At 35.5% G+C, this 14,918-nt stretch overlaps 1 protein-coding gene across 1 annotated transcript in view; it reads right to left on the bottom strand.

Moving 5' to 3' along the window:
• LOC105450746 (protein Skeletor, isoforms B/C) overlaps positions 1 to 12,548 on the bottom strand; it is a 173,318-nt gene extending 160,770 nt beyond the window's left edge. Inside the window, 1 exon segment of the mRNA XM_011690737.1 lies at positions 12,490 to 12,548. Coding sequence (XP_011689039.1) covers positions 12,490 to 12,537 — 48 coding nt within the window. The 5' untranslated portion in view covers positions 12,538 to 12,548.
• Between the last annotated feature and the right edge of the window lie 2,370 nt (positions 12,549 to 14,918).

Consider the following 14,918-nt stretch of genomic DNA (forward strand, 5'->3'; position numbering starts at 1 on the left):
TTGTTCTAAAATTATTAATTTAATATATATAACTTATTTCTTTAATGTATCTTAAACTTATTAAACTACTTAACTTATTAATGTATTCTTTAACTTATTAAATGTATATGTAAATTAATCATTGCTTGTAATGACCGATAATCATCTTATAAATTAATCATTATTTCGTTTCTTACAGTTGATTTCAGGGCATATTCACGACCAAAATTTTTTATCGTTGATTAAGAAAAATATTAGTTATAAATATTTCTATTTTTGAAGACATGAAAAATCATGTTATTTCGCGAAAGTTTAACTTCTTATGTAATGTAAAGTTATTTATTTTATTTTTAGACGATACGAACCTAAGAAATCCGTAAATTTTAAATTTTGATAGCTTTTAGCTGATGTTGTCCTAAACATCCTTAATAGTTGAATATATAAAAATAAAAATAGTTGAATAAATAATAAACAATTTTTTTACGCATGATGCAATCGCATCATATGTACGATTATTTGTGATTATGTTTATTTGTAAGTGTATTTAAAATTAACATTTAATCAAAAATATATTACAGTCCGATTCAATATAACCATCATCCGATTTTTTAATTCGACAAGTGGCAAAAATACATTGCCAAAAATAAAAACGTATTTCTGATAATATTATTTCTTTTCTTTTTTTTTATGAAGAAATCTCTGCAAATATTAATTAAATACCGATGTTAAATTACCTAGCGCAATTCTTCTTTGCATATTTATCTGAGAAAACAGCTTTGAGAATACTTTGGGATAATTACTTGGCCCCAGAGCTAAAGCTAGCAAGGCCCGTAAGTAGAGGTAACAGAGCGATGACGTCTCTAAGGATTCGAGCGGTCTACAGAAATCGAAACTCTGCGATACGTTGTAAACGACATCCTGATCAAAGCATTACGGAATTTAGAAACAAAGAGGTAAAATTATATATCTTGACGTCTTGTCTCGTTGCAATACTTATCTCATTGCTATACTAAATGAATACTGTTTTCATTAATAAATACGTATATTGAACTGCATAAAAATTTTCTAATTTAATTGTCAATTTTATTTTTCAAATATAAACGTTTGCAATTGATCTGTTGCGATTATTTGTAAGTCAAAAAACTCAAATAACGTTTAATCAAACTACTACAGCATAAATATATCTTTGTTTACATTTATTTAATTTATATTTACAAGTAAACAATTTTACAAATAATTACACACGTGTCGATTGCGTGTAAAAGAAAGTATTATTTTTTTTATAAAATTTTATGTATTCGTTATTAACACAATACATCCTTAAAATTAGAAGATAGCCAGTTTATTGTGTAATAAAAAAAAATCGATCTTGTGATAAAAAAGCGATTTTATCTTCAACGATTTTATCTTCAACAGTTAACATTTTACTGATGTATCATCGGTTAAAGTTCACAGAACGCTTGCAAAGATGCTATACCTAATTAATTAATTGTAATCCGCGAGGCGCGAGGCGGTTCGTTAATGCCCGCGTTATATAACTAGGTGCAAGGCAGGAGGCTGGAGAGATGAGATCGTAGGTTTATTGATTCGGTTTTCTCCGCGGTGGAGTTTTTTCCTCCCTCCTTCCTCCGATCACCCTTTCCTTTCCCGCTTCGCTCGATCCTTATTCTACCCGTTACTTTCTGTTGTGCACCCACCTCCCTCTCCACCACCCTCCTCTCTTCCCCCCTTCCTACCCGCTCCCGTGTTCGCACCGTTAGAAGTAGGACGCAATTTTCGAGGGCTCACTTTCCATCTTTTCGCCGATTCTAGACGATACGAAATTAATCCAGCAAGTTCTTTACATACAAAAAATAATCCATTCCTTACACAAGAAATAATAAATGCTTATATTCCTCAACTATCAGATATATGAATAAGTATAAGAAATGTTAAAGTTACACGGACATAGTGTTAATCTAGCGATCCAATTTATCTCTTTTTTTTGTATTGCAGATTTAGATCGTGAAAAAATACTGCAGACGAATTGCACAAGATTCACTACAAGAGTAGCAGAATATATTCATGTTTTTATTCCTTCTTTTTAGAAATATTTTATCTAGCATTTGCGAACGTACATATACACAACGCTATATAGCAAAATTATTTTTTATAATAAATTAAATTAGATCGTTACAATGATTAAAATAGACACAAATAGAGTATAAACACGCCAAATATGCAAAAATCTTGTCTAATAATATTTTTCTATGTAAAAATTTTAAATACATTTTCAATTCTACACAGAGAATTTTATTTTAAAATTTACCCTGAAATTATGTTAATCATGGGACAATGTAGTATTTCGATGAATTTTATGTGATTTCTACAATTTTTTTAAATTTATACTACAACAAATTTATTGTAGTGCACAGTAAAAAAAAACAAAAAATAATATAAAATTTGTCGAAATACTATGTTGTCCCATAATTAACATGATTTTCAGGGTAAATTTTAAAAGAAAATTCCGTGTATAAACTGTGCGCTGGTCACTGTCGGACTTGCAATGCAATCTGAAGCTGGGATAGTAATATCAAATTAAATTGATCGTCAATTTAATAATAATGATGCTAATAACCATCTTTAAACACTGCGAAAATTATTTTTGTTATTCTATATCATCATTCATAATATTATTTACTTCTTTGCTCGAAAATGTAGATACCGACCGAAAGGTCAAAATACCCCGGATGTTAGGCGAATCGGGTACGTACGTAATGATAGAGCATAAACATCAGCGTGCTTGTGCACTCGGGGACAAATTATGTACAAAAAAACGATTACTAAGAGATTACTTAAGAGATCTCAGATATTTCATTGCTTTGATGGTATTCAGATAGGAAATTTAATAGCTCTGTTATTAGCATCGATCGAAAAAGCGCTATATATAAATCTTAAGTCTTCCTCGCGTAACAATCCGACATTATAAAAGGACATTATAAACTTCTCGTTTGCTACTTTGACGTTATATGATGCCTTTCTTCCATTCATCGTGCAGTCTATTCTGCTTTCCAAGCTACTTATTAGATCCTTCGCCCCACTTAGAGTACAGTTTTATTAACCATTTCCACCTGCCTCTTCCCTCCCTCCCTTCCCCCCACTACCGGAAAATTCAATAACGATAGAGACATAAGTTCGATCTCCGCGCAGAGGTGATTCTTTAAGAGTTAGATTGCAAATTTGTTACTGCAAGGTAGCCCAAAAGTAGCCCAATATCCTAAGTACTGCACTCCCTAGTGAGAAAGGAGAGTAACTAAAGAGATTATTTTTATATTTATTATTTTTTACGTTTTTTTCGTTATTTCTTATGTTTTTTTGTAACAAAAGTACTAATAATGCTAACTTATTTAGCATACATTGCCAAAAAAGCAATTTTTTAAATAAGAGTTGTAATAGCATCTTAAATTTATAAAATTCAACATAATTAAACAATCTATAGACTGACACGCATTTATGTTATCTTTGAGTGTATAAAAGCAGACAAATAAACATATACATATCTCTTTCAATGCGAAAAAAACATCTACAACTGTGTGGAGCTGTGGCAGTGTGTAGAATTTGGAATCTCTGGTCGAAACATAACATTCGTTCCATTTAGCCCAATTTTCGCTAAATTAAAAGTCGAAATAGCCCAATTTGCAATCGGTCGCAAAGAAGCCACTTTTCATCACAAATTTGCTCATTGATTAGATTGCAAAAATTAGCCCAATCTGACATCCCTGTCTCTGCGCACCAATTTCCATTAATTCAATACACATCATCGAAATTCAATACATATCGTCGAAAATTCTCTTTTTTCCTTTCACTTTTCATCGATCTGAAAATATTTCGCGAATTGGCACAGCTATATATCACGTCGTTATCATAAGTAACGTACAGAAAAGTACCTCCAATAAAACTGAACAATTGCAAAATCCACGTCAATATCTGAGATTCGATGCATATGCACGAGAATAGTTCACTAATGTTTTATTGCATAATTTAATGATATACAGTGTTTCACTTCAAGTTTCAATGCCGCACGTGACACGTGTATAAGAAGTAAAAGATTAAGTACGTATATGCAGGAAAAAGATACCTTAGAATTTTTGAAAATCATTATATGATCTATAATCACCTTTCCTTAATTCTAGCCTGTTGTTTTGTATATCACTTTCTCTTTGTCTTTAAGATTAAGATGTGAGACCTCCGAAACTTGAGGTGAAATATCGACCTGTAATACGATTCATTATATTTCGAAACTGAAGAAACGCTAAACGAGAGAGACGGATTCATCGGAACATTCATCGTTCGCGAAAAAGCGTTATGATAGCCTCTTAGAAAAGACATGTACGTAACAAAGGAGGGGTGGGGTTAGAAACAATAAATGGTTTCGGGAAGCCAACGTTGAAGGATGAAGCGGAGGAAACATCGAGAGACAGAGAACAGAAGAAATGGCGGGAGCAGATCCGTGAATGTTACGACGTAAGGAGTAACACGATATTCCCAATCCGGCGCGGAAGCTTTAGAAACGAGATAAAGAAGGGCTCGCAAGTGCAATAAATCCCCGGGTTTCCTTCGCTTTCCCTCCCCCCTCCCTTCGCCTACTTTCGTCTACTGCCGCGCGCCGCGCAGCCTCGTCGTAAACCCCGAAGGAAGCTGATGTCGACGCTTGATCGAAATGAATTTACTGTTTACTCCATGGTCACCGCGTGCCGCCTCTGCGATAGGATTCATGAGTACAGCTATGAAATATAGCGCGCGATATACCTACCCCGAGAGTCGCGGTTTAGAAATCATTTTCCTCTCCCACTAACACCCCTCTCCCCCCTCCCCCAGCCGCCCTCTTTCCCTGCCGGCTATATTGATACCGAAATGTGACGGTAGCCGCGGAATACGAACGAACTGAAATGGACGTGTCGGGAATTAATCTCCCAGTCGGGAGCTCCAAAGCGAATTGTCTCCTCACTCGTTTTTTTTCTTGTTCTCATAGCTGCGTAGCAAAATGCATCTGATATTCTCGCCACCAGAGAAACACCACCGTACAACATCATCGGTTCGCAAGTCGCTACGCCACGTTTAGAGGATCAGTTACTTGTCCTTTATTATTTGAGGTCAATGAGAATCCAAAGTCCAATCTTTACCTTCACTGTGTGAAAGCCAAAAGTTAAGAGTGTATTTGAAGATATCTGCTATTTCAATTTCGAAGATCGCGCTAAGTAATAGTTTCTCGCGCAATCTCGAAAGATTTTGTTTATAAATTCAAAGGAGCTGTCTCTAAAAAAAATTTTCCGCACATTCTGCGATAACTTACATAAATTTCTCTTTTTTTTCTTTACGTAAGGAAAACCGTTGTTAAAAGGGACAAGTTGTTACATTGCAGTTACAGGTCTTTTAATTGCTAAAGATAACATTTTTTTAAACATTTACGTATAATCCTTATGATAATTTACTATTCCACTTTCCAGTTTCCACTATTAGTTTGATAGTCATAATTGAACTGTAGAAGATACTACAATTGTTTATGTGATTTTTCAGTGTTGGAAATAAATGTTTCATCGTGTGAATTGTTTATTTTATTCAATACATAAACTGGAGAGAGATGCGTTATCATTCTTTTTGTATATTTCTTTTATGCATACATTCAATTATAATAATACGTTTCATTTAAATCGATATATATATATATATATATATATATATATATATATATAATATATATAAGTATATGTATACAGAATATCCGGTACTTAATAGTAAAGCGCTCGTGGGCAGGTAGAGTGGGCTATACTGAGTTGAAAAATCCGCTATCATTTTGCGATCTTCACAATAGTTATCGAGATCATCTAAATAATTTAAAAATAAATTTACGCCAAATATAAAGAAGTATCGCATTACATCTTTCCTAAACCATTGGTCATTTTAGTAGTTACTTTAAACCTGTTTTATGACACTTAAAATTATTTGGAATGACAATGACATTAAACTTTTGCTGCATATACTTTTGAATGGTTTAAACGGTTTATTAAAAAAATATTTTTGATTTTAAATAAAATATTTTTGTCTCTATGTCTAATCAAATACTTGACAACTTGTATGATTTTATATTTGTTTTTGGACTTTTATTTGTTAAATTAATATTTTTGGTTGAGAAAAGATGTAATGTACGATACTTTTTTATATACTTGGCATAAATTTTTTAAAAAATATTTAGTATCGCGATAACTATTGCAAAAATCGCAAAATGGTAGAAGATTTTTTGATTCAGTTTAGCCCAATCTACCTACCTACGAGCGCTTTACCATTGAGTACCGGACATCCTGATATTGATTTTTTATCTGAATTTTTTTGAATTAAAAATAATTGAGTTGAGATAGTTATATCTTGATTAAGGCATTTAAGTTGTTATAGTGTGACAATTTATCCTGTATCTGGATTTAATAAACTAATAACTAAAAGTTGAAATGTCCTTCTTTTAATTGATAGATATTTAATAATTTATTCAAGAAAAAAACTGTATTAACCATATCTTTTAATTAATTGATATTTAATAATTGATTCAAGAAAAAAAAACTGTATTAACCACATCTTTGTAAGTTTTAGATTTAGTTTTGTATCATAAAATAAATATACTGTGTAAAGTATTTTGTGTTTGATTTCTTTTATCGTAATCTTAAATTTGTTCTTATGTATATATGTTTGAGATAATATTGTAAATATGAGAATTTGTCCCCTAGTTCAATAACAATTGTCCCACAGTGGGCTAAGTTATCTACTGACAAAAAATTTCAATTATCTATACAAAAATAAAAAAAAACATTACATTTTGAAAAACATTACAAATGAGAAAAAAATTGGCTTTCCAAAATTAAAGATATATTTGAAGGTACTCAGTTTAATATATACATTAGTTTAAAAGAAGATTATTTCTAATAAGAAATTGTAACATTTAACTCCGGTTTCCCCTACCTGCAACAATCTCTGAGATATATTTTTGTATTTATATATTATGTGTGAGTGATATTATGCAAAACTCAACCTGTACGCGATAAAGGATTGACATTTGGCGCTAACTACGACGTTAACTGCTCCATGTGCCCTTTCCTGTGATTATGATTCAGTGATCTCTCCGTGGACCGATGATCATTCTCATGTCCGTCAATTTCGCGATCAAACCCCTGCAGACTGACTTTCCCTACTATCTGACTGCGGTATATTTCACCTGCTCTTTTCTTTTTTAATGAATTTCTCAACTTCGGTAAACGAGTTGGGAGATTCATTGAACGAGGTGGTGGATCGGACACAAGTGGGGAATCACAACACAGTCAATTGCGCGCCAAATCGAAAAACATAATACGTCAAGAATTAGAAATTGCGGTAAAATGATGATTTTTTTCTCGACACTTTTGCCGAGGGAAAAATAATTCTAAATCCGTTACAAAATTCATTTATTGAAAAGTAACTGTGTAAAAAATTACTTAAAGAAAAATTTTGTAAAATAATTCGAAAAAAGACTAAAGTTATGCAATTACTTTATAATTAAAGCAAAGCTTTAATATTTTCCCAAAAATATCTCTATACTTCTATTTCATCTGCAATTATAAGTACATTTTTACAAAATGAGAGTTACCTTCCTTAATTATTATATGTATACGTTAATTGTTAAAAGTCTGTACGTTATATAAAATTTGGATAGAAAATATCATTAAGTAATCATTAGTAATTCTTTCGCGAAATTGCTCGTTGCTCGTCCTCACACTCGACCGGTTATACGCGCGAACGATCTCTCGCGCGCGATAAAAAAAGAAGAAAAAAAGAGAAGAAAGAAAGGCGAAGAAGAACACCGTCCCCGTTTCCGTGCCCTCTTTGCAGTCTGCGGAAGACGCGCGACCTAAAATCGCATTTGAATAAAGCAATTTGTGCACGCGCCGTAATCCAATTCGACTCTCTCGCTAGTTTTCGCTACGCGGAAGCACCGATAAATCAACCAGTTGCGCGGCGCATCGGCCTCAACACGCCCCTACGATGTAGCCATATGGCTTAATTTCATTCGTAAAGCGTGTGTGGTACTTCGAGAGCCCGGAGGGAAAGAAAAAAGCGTTTTGCGTATGAGGGTTGACATCGCAATGTTGCGGGACCGCCGATTATATTTGCTCGATTACCAATAATAGAATGATTTTCGCGATATCGCATTAAGATTGAAATAATCCTACGGTCAGTTTGTATGTATATACATTTAAATTAGAGCTCTTGTGTATTATGTGCGTGTGCAAGCTCGAAGATCGAATTAGATCTCATAGAGAAAGGCTCCCTTCACAGTATTTACAAAAAATTATTTATTTGCAAAAATAAGATTGTATAATATTTTATAGCAATCTGATAAAATGTATATGTGTCTGTATAAGATGTTTAGAATTCAAGATTTATTAGATAAAAATATAAATAATATCAAGCAAATGATCTTTTTTTTGTACAATTAATGCCTTAATTGTACAAAAAAAAGATCATTTGCTTGATATTATTTATCATAAAATTACATTCACTCGAGATTAAAATGAGATTTTTTCAAGAACAAAGTCGATCAATTGTTTACTTTCAATTTAGAGTAAAAAATCTGACAAACTATTTTATCGATTTTAACGCGAGTTTAGCTCAATGTCAGATTTTTTTATATAATGTAAGGCGTAAATAATGTATTTTTTGTTTCGATACTTGAATTTGCACCTACTTGGTTTTTATCTTACAATTAGAGAGAAAGCACGAAATATCGTGCGGTATGTCCCTAATCTAAAGCGCGTTTAAGTGCAGCTTAGACACGCTTATGATTCACATTAACGACTCAAAGCGCGCGATGACGTGTGCGAAGCAGCAGTAGTCGAAGCGCGGCGGCGGCGCATCCGAGGCTGCGCGAGGCGCCGTTAAAGGGGTAATCGTTATAAATCGTTGTTAGAACGTTCCAATCCTCAGATCCACGGGGATTGATGGATCTTTATCCGCATTAACGTCCGACTGATAGAAATAAACGTCGCCCCGTTCCACTTGCGCGTTCGTAATTATCCCCTTGCTCTCTCCCGCACTCGTCGTCGCGAAGCCTTCAGCCCTCACCACTTTCGACTGCGGCCGTTTGTCGCAACGAAAAATCAAGATCTCTTTACTCTGCGAGATCACACGAATGGACACTCGCACACACATATAAATCCATATTTTTCAGATCATGCAGAATGGAAGAAACGAAATTTCGTCGGTGCTGTAATATCAAAATATAATGTTGCTATATCGCGCGTTGCTGTAACGATACACGGCATGGAGATAGATATATTCGCCGCCAAGGGAACAAAGAAGATAAAAATCACTAAAAGTGGATTTACCGGTAACTCTCCTTAACATAATGGCATTATCGGAACGAAGTTCTAAACCCGATTTATGAACATTATTTTATGTATGAAACTTTGAGCTCCGCGAATACGTGTTCTGCATCTCAAAGTACGTTCTGAATCGTCGTACGGTGGTTCTGTGAGACGCGAATATTCCATAATCGAAATCGCGCGTAAAAAAAGACACATGTAAAATTTACTACCTAAAACATCCACAATGGAAGAACGAGGCGAGAAGAAAGGAAAGAAACAGAGATAGAGAAAGAAAGAGAAAAGAGGTAGGGAGACGGAGAGAGCAATCCTCCCCTGAATTTCACACAAATCGGGATTTCAACCTGTTCAGAGCCCGTCGATAAACGTTTCGCTGCAGAGCGAGAGTTTCCGATAGAAGCAGGAGACAAGAACGTAAAGTAGACAGTCCAAGGCAGGTGAGATAGCTACGCTATACGGAAACAGCGCTAAGAAACATCGAACAGCCAAGAAAACCATGGCAGAAGCAGTTTGCGATCGTGATGTGGGATGTGTTTTGTTGTGTGTGTGTATGTATGTATATATGTGTGTGCGTGTGTGTGTGTGCGTGTAAATGTGGCGCGGATACGCGCAAGTCGCGCGCGTACATGCCGGAAAAGGTGTACAACGGACGAGTGGCGGTCGAGAACATCCATTCAGCCGAACATTTAGAAGGAAACCAGCTCTGCAATCGCGAGACGTCGTCACGGCCGCGGCGCGGTGCAACTTCCGACACCGGCGTCGCGGAAAAGTGGCCCCTCGCGCGCGTCTCTCCGGGAGAAAAGGAAAAAGAGAGAGAAACTGAGAGAAAATCCGTTCGCTCGCGAATGACGACGATCTCGATCTATCCGAACTAAACATCGGAAGAACAAAAAACTGAGAGAAAAAGAGAGAAATGGAAAATAAAGAGAGGTTTGGGAGAAAAAAGAAAACAGTGAGAGAGAGAGAGAGAGAGAGAGAGAGAGAGAGAAAGAGAGAGAGAAAGAGAAAGAGTGACAGCCATCTCACCGCCCGCGCCACAGCTCAAAGCACTCACTAAACGTCACGGGGGAGCACGGACAGAGAGGACAGCCGATTGGTGGTGGTGGTGGTGGTTGGTCAGTGTCGGTCAATTGTTGCTGTCTACGTTCAACGGGGCAAAGTGTTTATAGGCCTGGGACGTGCTTTCGATAACCTACAAAGAGCACTGGCTCCTTCTCCGGCCCGTGTTGTTCGCAGTACGGCCGTCCGCGTAGCGCCCGGACCGACGTACGCCGTGGTGCCACCTGACAGACTCCGGGAAATTCGAGAAAACGGCATTTCCTTCGGCCCATGCGCGAGAACTTTAATCGAATTTCGGCGTTGCAGCGCCGCCGACAACGGCGAGGGGGCGGCTTCGCTCCGCTGCACGTGATCAACTCCACGGGATCGCGGAAATTTGAATTTTGCCGCGCGCGCGCGCGCGCGCGACCGCCCGATTCTTGATTTCTTTTCTCCACGGGTGATTCCACGATGTCGAAGGATCTGCATCGCGACGATCATTGCAACGACTAACTTCCATTTGGTATCCCGCATACCTTTGTGATTCTCATTCTTCTCTTATAGTTTCTCTTAGTTTCTCCAAGATGAATGTGCCGCCCGATCCAATCATCTCGTGTACGAAAAAAGTTAGAAAGCGTTAGAAAGAAGATCGGAAATCCGCCACTTTTTCCTTTAGCTACTTTTTCCACGCTTTATAGCATACGCTTTATAGCATTACCACGATTTATACCCATACAGCACAGAAGCTTGCAGCAATATTGCAGCAAAGTTGCATCATTGCATATTGCAATGCAATGCTTCAGAAACATTGTTAAAATATAGATTTGCAACATTATTTTAATAATGTTGCAGCAATATTTAAAAGAAATGTGAAAAGAATCTACCACGATTTTGTGTTTAAATATTGTGTGTACGCTTACGCACATCTTATTATCATTAAGTTTATTAAATACCAATTAATTTTACATAACAGCACATGATATTCTTTATTTCCCGTTTTCATGATTGTACTACAATCATCTATACAACTGAGATCAACATAATAATATTTCGTATAGTATCATTCCGTTTTCTTTCGCGCGTGTATAATCTCAGTAAATAACTCAATTAATAAGCTTCGAAAAGTGATACGTACACTTGTCCAATGCGCGCAAAGAGAACAAAAAAATTAGCCAAAATATTATATTTTGTACTTTAATGCATGTAAATTTTATATTTACAAATGAAATATATTTTAATTCTATATGTATTATATCTTCTTGACAACTTCTATTCAGCTGATCACTAGCATAGATCATCTGTTACTGTAATAAATGTTTACAGATCATCACGAAGCAACAGTTCCCGATCGATTACAAAAGTTAAGCAGGTTCGACTAGGTACATAGCTTGGATGGGTGACCGCTTAGAAATACAAACTTATAAAATTAGTTTCCAAACCTATTTTTTTAATCATAATTTTGTCATGTGTATTTTCTTTTATTTTCTGATATAAAATGCTGATTAATAAAATTTTGCGATTTTTCTCCGAATATTCCTGTGCTTGTGCATTTTTCCAACTATATTACATTGCAATGCTGCTGTGATATTTCGTTGTAATATTACAAAAAGCGGCCATCTTAATGTTGCCGCAATCATACAATAACGATGCAGCAATATTTCGCAACCAATTTGCAATATTGCAATGTTTCAATGAAACTATTCTGCAATATATCAGCAATCTTTTTGTGCTGTATGGGTATTGTTACATGCGTAATTATAGTGGCTTAACTATTGTTACAGAAAGTATTTTATATTTACCTTCAAAAAACAGTCTGCACATCGCAATTTACTCATGTACCGTAATGAATACGCGCAACGATTTTTTGAAAAACGAATTTTTGAATATTTAGAAGAATATCGAAAGCTTAATTTGTACGATAGACCGCACGGTGACTTTATGAAAATAAAATTAAATTGGCAATGATCGAGATTTTAATAGTAATATTAAATTCTTAATCAGGGAGATATATGTGAAATCCCCTTTTGTAAAATACATGTAAGAAAAACGGCATTAAAACTTTGTCGATCTTAAAAATATGATCTGTTACCTCACGTCTCGCGCGACCTCGCTCTTCAATTTCTGCGCGGTCCGACATGCGTCCCACATTTACAACGGGCGTTGAAGCTCCGACACATAAATTAACACGCAACGACTGTGGGTTTAAGCGAGCGGAACCGGTTTTTGTGGCCATCTCCGGACTCTCACGCGAAGCGTCCGCAGAAGCATATGAGTGGCGCCATCTGACAGCGCCATGAAATCAATCTTTCGCGCGCGAAGTGAAACGTGACTCGACATCCCCGACGAATTCTCGACAATCGTGGACGAATGAAGTCTGAAACATTTTATTATCATTAGCCACCCGATGATGTCCCGAATTGGACTACAAATTTATCTCCGGTTGCGAACGGCAATGATGACACCGAAATATTAGTGTCGAAATTAATCGCGTCGCATTTATCGTTTATGAGTTCCTCTTAATTTCACGATTTTCCGTAAAATCATTGATTTACGTTCCCGAAGAATACTTTTTCGAACTAAATCTTTAATCGCTTCAAAAAAGTTCAGAAAAAATCTCAAAATTCTCCAAAAATACGAAACATAAATTTTATTTTCATTAGCCGCCCAATAATGTCCCGAATTGGACTACAAATTTATCTCCGACTATGAACGACAATGATGATATCGAAATATTGCATCGAAATTAATAGCGCCGCATTTATCGTTCATGAGTTAAATTTCTCTTAATTTTACGATTTTCCGTAAAATTATTGCATGTTCCCGAAGAGTATCTTTTTAGAACTAAATCTTTAGTCGCTTTAAAAAATTTCAGGAAAAAATCTAAAAATTCTCCAAAAACATGAAACACAAATTTTACGAAAGACCACGAATGAATTAACAAAGAATGCGTAGACTGTAATACGCAGTTAATATTTGACCAATTCAAAGCTTTGACTTCATTATTGTCGTATCCTATTGAAAATAAATTTAGAATATTATCGCGTGAATATATTAGAATTTAAAAAAATTCGATCTTTATTCACGATTACCGAGAATTCGCGCGATAAATCGTACATCAGCGCCGCGTCACCCATGTTCTTCGCCTCTCTTTGTAGAAACTGAAGATAGCAGAATTAACAGAGAAATCAATGCGGAAGCTGAAGCGCATTCGCATTTGGCGAAGACATCATTGCGCAGACGCGGGTGGGAAAGGAACAAATACAATCGTATTTTCTTTCTCTTTCTCTCTCTTTAGCCTAGGCAGAGAGAAGCGTGAGAGCGACCGTCCTGGTCTTTTTCGTGGGACCGCCAATCTCCCCTGTAGAGTATAGCGCCACACATTTTTTCGATAGAGGAACTACGTATTACGTCTATTTTATAATATTGTCGATAAATCATAGCATCGAAAGTGGACGTGGTGCGTATCCGTGCTACATTCACTTTCCGAAACGCAACACATGTAAGAGACACGCGCATGCTGGCACACACATTAAACAAGCTCACGTCCATGTGCGTTCCGTATCTCCGTGCATTACCGTTCGTTTTTCGTTTCTAGAGTTAACGTTGTATTTAATTAAAATTAAAAATTATGTTTTATTGAATTAATGTATAAAAATAAATTACTAAATATTAATCATAAATATATTTTAAACATATATAATTTGTTTCAGGTAAAAGGGTTCTCAGAGATTAAAATCAATAAATATCCAGGCATTTTGTCTAAAATTTGAAAAATATTGTTAAGAGAAAAATAAACTTTTTTAGAAACTTATTTGGAATAAAAATTCAGCTTAAGGGGATCCTAAACCCGAGATTAAACTCCAAAAATTCGCTGTTTTACCGACGATTTGTGAGTATGTATGCGTGCGATATTGATGTAGTAGTGTGTAGTGATGTGTTCATATTTACTACCATATCGATATCTCACGCACACATACGTAACAAATTTTCAAGAACATACAGCTTTTTTATTAGGCATCCAAGCCTAATTTTATGAACTCAACATTGTTTGCACATGTAATTCGTAGTTCCGGCTGATATCATTTTGTACCAACAAACTGCCAAATTGTTGTACGAAGCAAATATTGGCACATGTGACAGTTCTAGACGCCATGTTGGACTAAGAAAAGGTCCCATACAGCACAGAAGTTTGCAGCAATATTGCAGCAAAGTTGCAACATTGCTTATTGCAATGCAATGCTTCAGAAACATTGTTCAAATATAGATTTGCAACATTATTTTAATAATGTTGTAGCAATATTTAAAAAGAAATATAAAAGAATCAACTACGATTTTGTGTTTAAATACTGTGTGTATACGCTTACGCACATTTTATAATCAGTAAGTTTTATTAATTATCAATTAATTTTACATAACAGCACTGCATGATATTCTTCGTTTCCGTTTTCATGATTGTACTACGATCATCTGTACAACTGACAATGAGATCAACACAATAATATCTCGTAAAGTAGCATT

The sequence above is a fragment of the Wasmannia auropunctata genome, unplaced genomic scaffold (genome assembly GCF_000956235.1).
Source record: "Wasmannia auropunctata unplaced genomic scaffold, wasmannia.A_1.0 LD336106.1, whole genome shotgun sequence".
NCBI classification, from domain to species: domain Eukaryota; kingdom Metazoa; phylum Arthropoda; class Insecta; order Hymenoptera; family Formicidae; genus Wasmannia; species Wasmannia auropunctata.